This window comes from Oreochromis niloticus, linkage group LG3 (assembly GCF_001858045.2).
Source record: "Oreochromis niloticus isolate F11D_XX linkage group LG3, O_niloticus_UMD_NMBU, whole genome shotgun sequence".
NCBI lineage: Eukaryota > Metazoa > Chordata > Actinopteri > Cichliformes > Cichlidae > Oreochromis > Oreochromis niloticus.
In genome coordinates, this window is record NC_031967.2 from 40519993 (window position 1) to 40532213 (window position 12221).

General features: G+C 39.1%; 1 protein-coding gene across 2 annotated transcripts; it reads right to left on the reverse strand.

Moving 5' to 3' along the window:
- Positions 1-4189: 4189 nt before the first annotated feature.
- Positions 4190-10630, reverse strand: LOC112843598 (uncharacterized). 2 transcript variants are annotated; one of them, XM_025902604.1, is made up of 6 exons: positions 10436-10630; positions 6919-7045; positions 5436-5795; positions 5206-5283; positions 5001-5107; positions 4190-4921 (listed from the first exon to the last, which is right to left on the reverse strand). In XM_025902604.1, exons 2-6 carry the CDS (start codon positions 6974-6976, stop codon positions 4871-4873), a joined length of 654 nt encoding a protein of 217 aa, XP_025758389.1. In that variant the 5' UTR covers positions 6977-7045; positions 10436-10630; the 3' UTR covers positions 4190-4870. The 2 variants fall into 2 exon arrangements, with proteins under 2 accessions (XP_025758389.1, XP_025758382.1); XM_025902597.1 differs by having other exon boundaries at positions 5001-5110.
- Between the last annotated feature and the right edge of the window lie 1591 nt (positions 10631-12221).

A 12221-nucleotide genomic window follows, 5' to 3' on the forward strand; every position in this document is an offset into this window, starting at 1 on the left:
TAAAAGAAGTTTTCTTCCCACGCACAATGGACACTAATGTTTTTGTCACTTTTTATGGAATCAAACTTAAGGTCAGTACTTCCACGCTTTAAACGCTCCACGCTCACATTGTCTCCCGCATTCGATATATTATCCATTGTTGATCTGCACACAGCTGTTGTCACGAACGCCGCACTCGCTTACGTCACTGTCCTGAGACATTCTCGCAAAAAAAACACGGTTTTAGTAACGCAGTAACGCAGCGCTCCTACCTGAAAGTAACGGTAATCTAATTACCGTTTTTGCAATATTAATCCCTTACATTACTCGTTACTTGAAAAAAGTGATCGGATTACAGTAACGCGTTACAAGTTGGGTGAAACAGTTGAAACAGTTTGAAGATAACCAGAGATGGGCAGTAACGCGTTACTTTAGATCTGCCCATCTCTGGCAGATCTAAAGGGGAGGGAACAAGGAAATAGATTTACAATGTTTCAGGAAGAAGAGGGAGGAGTTATCAGGCTTTGATGCAGTCAAGGAAGTGGAGCAGTCGGTGGTGTTTTGGGGGAATGTTTTCTTACTCGGTTCAAAACTCAGGTCCTGCCTCTAGGTGAAGTTCTGGGTCTACATCTGCATCTCTCCACATGCGGCTCATTGTCTGCAATCAGCGATGAAGTTTTATGGACCACCTCAGACTATTTGCTGATTTTCATCTAAACAGTAGTTTTAAATCAGCCTCCATGTCCTGCACCTCCAGATCAATACCCACTCACGTTATCTGGATTCCTTCTGACACTTGTCCTTCCCTCCAGCTCACTGTAACCATCCAGAAAAGAAGGTCTCCCTCCCTCTGAAACCCAGATTCACCAGCCTGCCAAGGAAGCGATCTGTAACATTTTACAGTTGTCTATCTCTCTATTTAATAAAATCAGTTTGAGGTTGAAACAGCCATGCCTTGAGTCTGCTTGTGGGTCCACTTTCACCCTGGCTTCTTGGCCCTGAAAGCTTGACTTCTCCCTCTCGAGTCACAAATTCACACATTGTGAGCTTCGACTTTTGCAGCTCTTCTTAAGAGAAAACAAGTACAAAACTTGTACTTGTAGCTGAAGGAGGACAGGGGGTGGTGAGGGGGTTTGTGTGGTTGAAGGCATCTGGAAACCCACCTGCCTGCTTTCCTGCTCACTGTAACCATCCATCAGTCCAGAAAAGAAGGTCTCCCTCCCTCCAAAACCCACATTCACCAGCCTGCCAAGGAAGCAATCTTCTTGCAATACGACTCACCTGCAGTGGAAATAATACCACTCTCCTCTGTTACAGTGGATCCAACCTCTCAGAAGTTTCCACCTTGTAACATTTTACAGTTGTCTGTAAAACACGAGCATCAAGCTGCAAACTGTCTGTATCAGTGTTTCCATTCTGAAAGACGTGGAGAGGTTGTGCAAAATAAAATACATATGAAATAAAATAAACTAATAAATTATAACAATTTTAGATTCAAATATTTATTAATTAAGAAATTCCAGATTCCCAACTTATGTGGACAACATTCATCTATTCATCTATTTTAATGACACAGTAAGTATGTTATATTACTGTGAACATTTAGAATCATCAATATTTAAAGACATGATTAAAGACAAAAATAAATCAATAAAACTGTGTCCACAAGCAAGAAAAAGCTGCATTTATTAAAGGAAAAATCATCATTGACCCTCTTATAAATGTAAAAATGCTGCAGATGTTTGCTAAAAATAGATCCACAATGACTGCATCCCTGCATCTGTTTCAAATCAAAGTTATATACTGAACAAACAGCGTCGCCAGATTTGCAAACACACTTGTTTACCACCAAGTAAAATAATAAACGTACGGCACAAAATAAAAATATGTCAGCAGTCGATGGAAGGCTTCAGGGAAATAATCCGCAGGTGATCTTTACAAAACACGAGTGGCACCAATCAACAAAAGTGTAGCCAATTCAGGCTGAGGCAGCAGCTACATGTAGGCAAGTCCTACCTGTGACAGCTGGGACGTCAGGTGACCGAAGAGCTGGATGTGTACAGCAACAGGTGAGCAAGTCAGGGATGCTCAGATATCTAATGTGACTGGCTACTAACAGTGGCTAATAATGTAATATGGAAATATAGTACTCATTCTGCTACATGAATATAAAATAAGACTGTAACAGAAGTAATGCAAATATCTCAACAAGTCAGAGTTACACTATGATCAAACTGCCCAAGTCTAGAAAAAAGCAGCGAATAGGTTTCTGCAGCTCCACCTGTAAACAAACCGAATACAGATCCATCCTGTATTATCCTGAAGCTGTGGAGCCGAGTGAACTCTGCATCGTTAAGAAGATTTGTTTTGATGTTTATGAATGTAAACGCAAATACAAGACTGTCAAAATTAAATTTCTGTCACTGAGGCTACGTCCACAGGTACACGGGTATTTTTGAAAACGGAGATTTTCCATTTTCGTTTTAAAAAATAATCCTGTCCACACGTAAATGCAGAAATGAAGGAAAACGCTGCTAGCAACATGCCAAAGCAACAGGTGGCGATGTATTCCTAACCGTGTAGAAATGTTGGCCAATCAGAAGTCTAGAAGCCTCGGTGGGAAATTGTAAGCATTTAAAAACTGCAGAGAGTACAATTAACAGTAACAGTATTGTAGAAATTCATTTCACCGAAAGAATAACTTGGCGCACAGTGTGACGTCAAAAAAGGCGCACACCTTTGACGCTGCGTTTTCTCCGTTTTTCTCGTCCACACGTAAATGCAAAAACGGAGTTTTGGAAAATATCCACCCTGGTAGGCGTTTTGAGAAATCTCCGTTTTCAGTGACCGAAAACGCCGTTCATGTGTGGACGAACGGTGCAAATATCCGGGTACGTGTGGACGTAGCCTGAGTTTATATCAAACCACAATGACAGAGAAATCACTTCAACCAAGAACTCTCCAAACTTCAGATTCTGAGGACTCGACTCTAAAAAAGAGAGAACAATCATTTTCTCTGTATTTGTTTCTTTTTGAATTAGTTTGTCTGGTAATTTATTTTCCTCATGAGCAACAGATAAAAGGTGATACAACATGACCTTCAGTTTGTAACGATAGTCCCATTAGAGTAAAGAACATGAGGACAGGCCTGCTTTACGGTAGGCTTAACTTGTGATTGACAGGGGACTGCTATATCTGTTGATGGTGATGGACAAAACACTCATTCAAAACACTTTAAAAGGAAGTTGATCACTGTAGCTCAGGGGTCTCGAACTCCAGGCCTCGCTTGCCGGTGACCTGTGCTGTAGCTACTTTTAGAGTCTGTTTGTCGCCCCCTACAGGACATTAACAATAACTCCCACTGACTGCAGCAATCACAGAGGCTGCAGAGACATGTTTGTACGTAGGAAGCGTCGACTCACACTCATGTGTGGAACAAATCAGTGACAACGTTTACTGGTTTAAAACAGAAATCAGACGGTGGCCTCTAGTGTCCAGCTCTGGTATTGCACTGAAAAGATGAGTCAAAATTAAGGTGAACATCAACATTTCATCTCCAGTAAAACAAGTGAAGCTTTTATCATCTCTCATTTCATTTTATAATTTCTTACATCTTCTATCTTACATTCGGTAGTAAAAGACATCTCTACTTAATTACAGTGACACATAATGAATATGGAGCATTAAAGTTCCTGTTTGTCTGTTCAGCAACACAGTGAAGACACTGTAAATGTAAAACTTTAAGACTTAAAAATAAACCAAAGATTTAATAAAAAAATTAACAAATAAAACCGTTGGAACACTTTTACACTCGTAACTCTCAGCACTAAACTGAAAACACGATCACAAATCAGACTAAACTTTACAGACTGAACATCGAGTCCTGACCAGCAGGAAGTTTAACATTAAACTTAATGAATTATTTGTAGCTTTAAAAATCCAGAGATGTAAAATGTAAATCACCTTGTTTTGGATGTTTATAAAGTGCAGCAGATGATTAACGAAGGGTGTTTAAAGTAATCAGCTTATAGCTCAGGTTCTCTGAGACAGTAAAGATGATAGAAAGAAAACAAAAACAATCAGAGCTCATAGCTGTGGTAACAAAGTCTGCTTTCATACAGTGAGGTCAGTAAAACAAGGGAGTGCTCCTTATGAGCTCCATAAATCCTGTTTCTGTTACTTTAAAAATGTTGGTGCTTTTCAAGTCTCCTGTGTCACCAACACAATTTTCAGGTGACTCCCCCATCTTTCCACATGAACTGTGTTGGAAATATCCACTTTCATCTGTAATGAATGCAGATGGAATGGAAAAGACTGTTTGGGAATGATCCATGTCAGTCCAGCACAGTGATGATCAGGGAGGATTTTAAGCCTTTAATTTGTCCATCGGAGACACTTTGAGGTCTTACTGAAAGGTTTAAGTTCACCTTAAACAAACAAACAAACAACCAGTAAGTAAATTCATTAAACATGCTGACAGTGAGGCAGAGGAGTGTTTCTTCTCCAGGCTGAACTTCACAGTTTTGTACTGAAGGAGGAAATCCATCAGTTTCACTGCTTGATGTTTACAAGCAGATCCTCCAGAGTCTGACAGCAGCCACTCTGACTGAAGACTTCTGTAAGAAATATTTCCTGTTTACATCCTCTGATCTTCCACTCTGGGTTTTCTTTTATGACACTTTGTGTGAAAATGAGCTCGATAAATTAACTGGACGAGGCTCGAGTCTTCAGCTGAGGTCAAAGTTCAAAGAAGTGACCTTACGATGATCTCAACCACAGGGGCCGAGTGTCTCCCTTTGGTTGATGGTTTGAATCCAACATAAATGTGAAGATCCAGGAAAAACAAATCTCTCTCAGCTCCATTAAGACCAACGCTCCTTTAGCAAAGCAGCTAGACTGTTAGTGGTTGTTTTTGTGTCTCATCCTCCTCTGGATGCTTCTGCTGAAAGAAGGAGAATAATGAGTCAGTCTGACGGCACAAGAAGCAACAACATGTTTGTGTTTGTTTGTTTGTTTCTTACTTTAAGTTTCTGAAAAATGTGGTGAAAGAAATATGCAGCAAAACCAGCGAGAGCCCCAACTGATAATAAGCTGATGACAACGATCACCACAGGGACCCTGGATCGACCTGCTGATGATGAATAAAGAAATAAACATAGTCACCAAAATGGACCAAAAAACCCTCAAACAGGAATGATGTAGAGAAAAGTTGGAGCATTTTCTCACCGTTTGTTGGAGTCTTTTTCTGAGGAGCTGGATTTTGCAGTGACGTCTCTGTTGTTGAGGTTTTAGCTAAATCTGTATCTGGAAAACAAAACAAAACAAAAAAACACGAATAAAAATCTTTGAAATTGGCCGGGTTTTTTTTTTGGTTTTTATTTTTAATTATACTCACATTTTAATCATGTTTCAGGTCAGATCACAGTGATCACTTGTGTATAAATGAATTGTCTTACCAGAGACGGTGACTCTGCAGCTGTTGTAGCCGTGGCCATAACCTGTGTCCACCTCACACAGGTACAGACCCGAGTCCTCAGTCCTGAGTCTGGACAGCCGGAGTCTGATTCGTCCTTCTCTGAGGGCGTCTTTGTCACTCTGGACTCGTCCTGAAAACTTTTCATCCTGAACCTCTGAGAACTCGACACCATCATGTAGGTAATAAAGAGTCAATTCTTTGTTGCCATTATTCAGGTAACAGAGGATCTTCAGTGATGAGATGGACGTGTCTGGTTTGGTGGTGAACGTCCACTCCAGTGTGATGTCGTGGTTCTCCTCTGCCTGATAGGAGCTCTGTGTCACATCCACTACAAATGATCCTGTTGAGGAGACAGAGAGGAGCAGACACACTCACAACTTTATACAACATCAGAACAGTGAAGCACAACAAGCATTTTTCTGACAGCCTCCCACATGATAGTTTTTCATGTTCTTCCACCACAGTATAATCCCACATTTTACTCTCTTTTTGAGGCCTGATTATTTGAGACCTTGTATGTGATTAGAAGGATTTTCAATTCAAGCCTGGATTTAAAACAGGAGCCAATGAAGAGAAATCAGCGTGGGAGAAACATGGTCTCACTTTCTAGTCCTTGTTTTTCAGATGGTACAGCATGGTGGATCAAAATGTGATGTTACTTTTCTTTGTTCATAATTCGTCAGTTCGACAAGATCTCCATGAAATACAGCTAAACTCCATGACAGAGCCTCCACCCTCCTACAGATGGCTGCAGATACTCACTACTCTGTACTGAGCTCCTCAAACACACTGATGATTTGAACCAAAGCTGAGACCATTTCTGTTGAACTGGCCAGATCCTGTGCCAGGCCTTTGTTTTGTTTTGATTTTTCCCATTTCTTAAGGATGTGACTTTCAGATGCTGTTCATCTGCTGTGGATAGTTTAAGCACACACTGGACTCCATGCTGAGATAGCCCCAGTTTTCAGCTGATAGCGATTTGGGAATGATCTTGTTTGTGCAAAAGCATTTTTATGTCTGTCAACGTGTTTGAGCTTTGGCATTTTTTATAGGCTCAACCAAAGAAATGGGAACAAACGATTTGTTTTGTTAGACAAAGTGCAGAGAAGTGTGGTTTGATAAGTGTGAAAAAAATATATTGAAGACTTTACTTTTACTTCTTGAGATAAAAACATGATAAAACATATATTCAGTAATTCAGTATTTCACAACTGGACTTGCATATGGTAAGAAGTAAGAAATGTGAAATTGTCTTTGTTTGCTGACTTCTGCTTCTTCTTAAACTGCAGCGTTTTAACATGATCGTCTTGGCAGACCTGCTATAATTGGACACCTCCATTTCTAAATCATAAATACAAATATTTAACTTGCAAAGAATGGATCAAGACCTGCAGGTGATTTTAAATATATAGTTGGCTAAAATGGTCTAAAAGTAGAGTCTGTAATAGAAACACATTATTTACCTTTAACTGAACACAGGTAGACGATCAGAGTCCACAGTGAGGCCACGAGGAAAGGCATGAAATCCACACTGACATCTTATTCACAGTCTGTGGGGATCCAGAGCTTCTTCCTCATCACACACAGAGACTGAAGACACAATGAATGCTGTTAAATCTCAACACAGACGTGCTGCTCATGTCTTCAGAAGACATTACACTTTGTTCATATAATGATATTTGACCTTTATTAAAAATAAAACTACAGGCGTTAAACGTCACAGGAGAAATGCTGCTCATGGTGAGTGCAAACCCTTTACAGTCATTTCCCCTGTTGTATAACCCTGTGACAGGACAGTTATTTAAAGACAGCTGGGCATTAATGGAAATCTTCTGTGGAAATGAAAGAACCAACAGAGAAACTTTCAAATCAAAGCTTTTACCTTCAGCTTTTTAATATGTTTATTTTTATAAATACATATACACACACACACATACATACGTATATATAGATAGATAGATGTATGTATGTATGTATGTGTGTGTCTCTCTTGGTTCTATTACACTTGCAGTCATTCTTTGACCCTGTTGCAGATGTGGACCTGGTGTCAAGAAATCACTTTGTGCTATTTTTGACGTTCACCCTGTTGGTTTGTTTCTGAAATGTTCACAGTATCACTTCCTGCTTTTTATTTATTTATTTTTTTCATGTAGCGATGGACTGATATAGATTCTGAATATTTGGCCTTGGCAGAATTTGGTAATAAAGCAATAAAAAATTATTTACTGTTAGTGCAGATATTTGTTTTTTGTGTGAAATAAAAATTCTGCTAGTACTTGTAGTATGTTATATGAAAGTATTTGAGGAAGCTTGTTTGCCACCTTTTTGTGCACACACACTGATGACCATGTAGTCCCAGCTCCCACTGCTTCAACTTAGAGCTGGGCGATAAAACGATAACGATATGTATTGCGAAATAACTTTTTCTCGATAGAAAAATTAAACTATTGCGATAGACCTCATCTCTCTTGTCCTCTTAAAAAAAAAAAAAAGAACAGCCAATCCAAATTAAGTTGCGCAGAGCCGAACCAATCACAGCCGCAGCGTCACGTCACATGACTTGTTACGTACAGCACAAGCGCCAAGGCGCACATGTGTATTTTTTTGCAGCCGGGCTGCCCGGGTAATGAAGGAAAGGAGTTTGCCGACTAGAGAAAAATCAACCGAGAGCGTGAGCGAAGGTTACCGAAGAAAAAACAGATGATGGTTCCAATGCTGGAGAGATTGTCAAACGGAAGGGCCACAGAAGTTCCGTAGTGTGAAGGTATTTCGGCTATTTCAAGTCTGACAAAAAACAGAGTAGCGCGCACTGTAAATTGTGCCGAAAGCAAGTCTGGATATACAATAAAGCGGTGCATGCTCAATCTCTGACTGAAAGCGCTAATTCATCATTCGGCTTTTGTCAGACTAAAGTAACTGTTAAAACTGTTTGAAAAGCTAAGCTATACAACAAGGAGAGATTGATGCTACGTCCACACGTACCCGGTTATTTTTGAAAACGCAGATTTTTCTATGCGTTTGCACCTTTCGTCCACACGTAAACGGCGTTTTCAGTCACTGAAAACGGAGATTTCTAAAAACGCCTGCCAGGGTGGATATTTTCGAAAACTCCGTTTTTGCATTTACGTGTGGACAAGAAAAACGGAGAAAACGCAGCTTCAAAGGTGTGCGCCTTTTTTGACGTCACACTGTGCGCCACGTTATTGTTTCGGTGAAATGAATTTCTACAATACTGTTACTGTTAATTGTACTCTCTGCAGTGTTTAAATGCTTACATATACACACATAGTTACTGTCCCTCCACACATACGACTCGGTTCTGTTTCTATGCCCCATCTTTGTTTACTATTTCCTACCGAGGCTTCTAGACTTCTGATTGGCCAACATTTCTACAAGGTTAGGAATATATCGCCACCTGTTGCTTTGGCATGTCCCTAGCAGCGTTTTCCTTCATTTCTGCATTTACGTGTGGACGGGATTATTTTTTAAAACGAAAACGGAAAATCTCCGTTTTCAAAAATACCCGTGTACGTGTGGACGTAGCCTGAGAATTTCCTTTTAGTTCTCAGTTTATTTGATATTGACAAAAGTTAGTCAATTTTGTCTGTTCTTCTGTAAAACGACCTAAGATTTATTTTTAGAATTAAAATTTTGTTTCTAAGTGGAATTGACAATTTAGTGGTCTGTTTTGTTTGTTCTATTTTGAAACTTAAACGCTTTAGCGGCTGCCTTTTGTGTAGTTTACAATATTTGCCTTTATCTGAAACTGAAGTCTCATGTTCCTTAAGTACATCTACCCTGTTGAACTTATTATGGGAAATAAATATTTTAATTAAAACAAGCTGCTAATTATTTCACATTTTACTTGTGAGCAACGGCACATTTAAATCTTACAAATATAGTTATTTGGCTTATATCGTGATATATATCGTTATCGCCTGAAATGAAAAAAGCATATCGTGATATGAAAAAATCTTATATTGCCCAGCTCTACTTCAACTAATACTTTATAATTCTCTGGAAATACTATCACTGTTTTTAGGACCAAATTATGAGAGAATCTGTTAATACAGTCAGGGAAAAATATTTGAGCCCACGCTGATTCTGTAAGTTGTAAGTAACTTTTTTGAAATGACTTTTTCTGATTTTTTTTTTCTTTTTTTGTTGCTGTTCTGTCTCTCACTGTTCAAATAAACCTACCACTGAAATCATAATCATTTCTGTGTTAGTGGCCAATCTTACAAAATCAGCAGGGGTTTAAATAATTTGTTCCCTACTGTAAAAACCTATAGCATCAGTAGATACTGTCGAAATTTGAGTAGTGTCATGTAAAAACACACAGTAAAACTGTTAAATAAATGACAGTGAGGTTGCTGTAAGTTTTACAGTAACGTGCTGACAAAACCTGCTGCAAGGTTTTTACTAAAGTTTAGGGTTTTTCTTACAGTGCTCAACACTGTAATAAATGACACAGGTGCTGATACCTGTTCATGATGTTGTCGTCATTATTCTCACACACTTCGATGAGGATTGCCAGCCACAACTACAGGATACACTTTATATTATCGGCACTCAGCGTGGATGCCCACTCGTGCCACGCTGTCAGTGTGTCAGTCTAACCAGGTTAAGAGGCAACACACTTGCAGATGGATTTATTCTAATAAGATTTCAACTGAAAAATTTCAGTTTTGTTTACAAGTTTTTGTATTTCTGCTTCAGATTTTGGCTCCAACAGTGAAAGCAAGAATCAGCCATTTAATGCTCATTAAAATGTTTTTACATTTAGTATTTTGATGATGTATTCAGGTCAGAAATCAGGGCACAGTCCCCCCCCAAACAGGTAAGGTGCTATTAAAAGGTAAAGGTTTCGATAATAGTGCATTTATTTGGTATCAGATCGATGTCAGATTTTTGCGGCATAGAAGAGTCAAAGTTTTAGCCTTAAGCTGAGCGTAGACTTGAAGTAAAACGTCGGTTTACCTTGAACAGGTGTGATTAAGACGAAGGCAGATCACGGGATTAACGTCATGAGTAGAAAAGTGCAAGAAGACTCCTTACAGAGCGAGCTGTACCCGCACATAGTAACAAGTGCAGAGACTGACATAGCGACTCGGTCTCTTTTCTTCGAAGCGACTGCTGAGCGGCTCTCAGATGGCTCTTTTATATGCGCCATAACGCGCCATGCAATGTGCGTAATGGGGCGGGACTACTCTTCAGAAAAACTGTTTGGAATTACTTGTAACCACAAAAATACCTGCGCTCTTCTTAATTGTAAATCATTTGCTTGTTTGTTTGTCCAGTTTATGAAGTCCCACAGCTCCAGTTTGAGGCTGTGGGCACAGCATCTAGAAATTCGCTTTGATATCTTTGTAAATGTTTATAATTTTGTTCATTGTTAATGAACATTACACAACAAAATCAAAGTGGGCTCTATGCGGCTTACAACAGCCCCTGAAGGTAGAAAACAATAAGGGGCAAACCTTGGAGGGTATAAAATTCCGAGAATAAAATACACAATTTGGACAATAAAGTGGCAAATTTATGGCAAATAAATACTTGTGATTTTTAGCTTAGTGTCGCCACATTATCATAAAGATCCGGTGTTTATAAAGACGCATTGAACTGGGTCTGTTCAGAAAACAACCAACTGATTTGGATGACGTGATAACCTTTGCACCAAGAACTACAGCACAACGGAAAGATACCAGGACGTGGTTGGTTATATCTATATGTGAATGTTTGACGTGAATGTTGAAATCCTGTTAATATAAGAATGTTAAAATGTGCATTCTGGGTGGACCTGTTTCCTCCTGACTGCAGATGACGTTGTCATAGTTATTTTTAGAGGATTTTGTTCTATTTTTAGTTTAGAGGTCATTATACTAATGAGTCGCATCAAAGCTGGGCCAAAGTTCAGCACGTGGTTAAAGTTTGTAATCCAGCCAGGGTGTAAATATCACTCAGCAGCCAGTCGTAGAGATGAAGCAGGCAGCATCAACACATAAATCTACTCTACCCGGCTTAAATCACAAGACACTGACTGAAAAGCTGTAGATTTTTCTTGTTTGCACAAATTAATTCAGATTCACACTAATTCTGTTTACAGCGCCAACAAAATGAGGAAGAGGAGGGAGAAACACAATTAGATTGAATTACAACTGGATGGAAGTCAGAATTAGAATCAGAATCAGAAAGACTTTATTTATCCCCAAGGACAGGGCATAAACAGGCAATAAGAGTGAGATAATAAATACACAGAATATACAGTATATACACAAATTACACATTTTTAAAATTAAAGTGACTGAAAAGTGAATAAATAACTGTAAGTGAGTAAAGTGTCTGCAGTATAAAAAGACTGTAGTTTGTATTTCTCGTGTGGGGAATGGTCTCGACGACCTTGTAGTTCACCTATACTTCCTGTATTAGTGATGTGGAAAACCACAGAGCAGGCACGTATAGTGCATCTGCAGGTAAATGAACATCAAATCTCTAAGACAGACAAAAATCTGTATTATACTTTTAGTCTTAAGACCATATGTTGTATATTTATCACCCTTGTGATAAAACCCATTTCAGCCATTGATCCATGTTGTGCCTTAAAAACAGGAACGTTGTCTGCATAGAGGAGAACTTTAATAGCAGGCTGCTACAAAGTGAGGCTTTGTGCTCACATTTGCTGCAAACACTGGTTTTAATTCTGTCACCCTGCTTTGAAGCAGAATTCAGTTGAAATCAGACAAGACTGGGACTTTTTATAATGTGT

What these genes read in the sequence shown, in the direction of transcription:
- LOC112843598 (XM_025902597.1), bottom strand. Translation starts at nt 6,976, where the DNA reads ATGCCTTTCCTCGTGGCCTCACTGTGGACTCTGATCGTCTACCTGTGT. An exon ending in CTACCTGTGTTCAGTTAAAG is followed by an intron (nt 5,796 to 6,918) that starts GTAAATAATGTG and finishes TCTCCTCAACAG; the next exon opens with GATCATTTGTAGTGGATGTG. An exon ending in CTGCAGAGTCACCGTCTCTG is followed by an intron (nt 5,284 to 5,435) that starts GTAAGACAATTC and finishes TTTGTTTTCCAG; the next exon opens with ATACAGATTTAGCTAAAACC.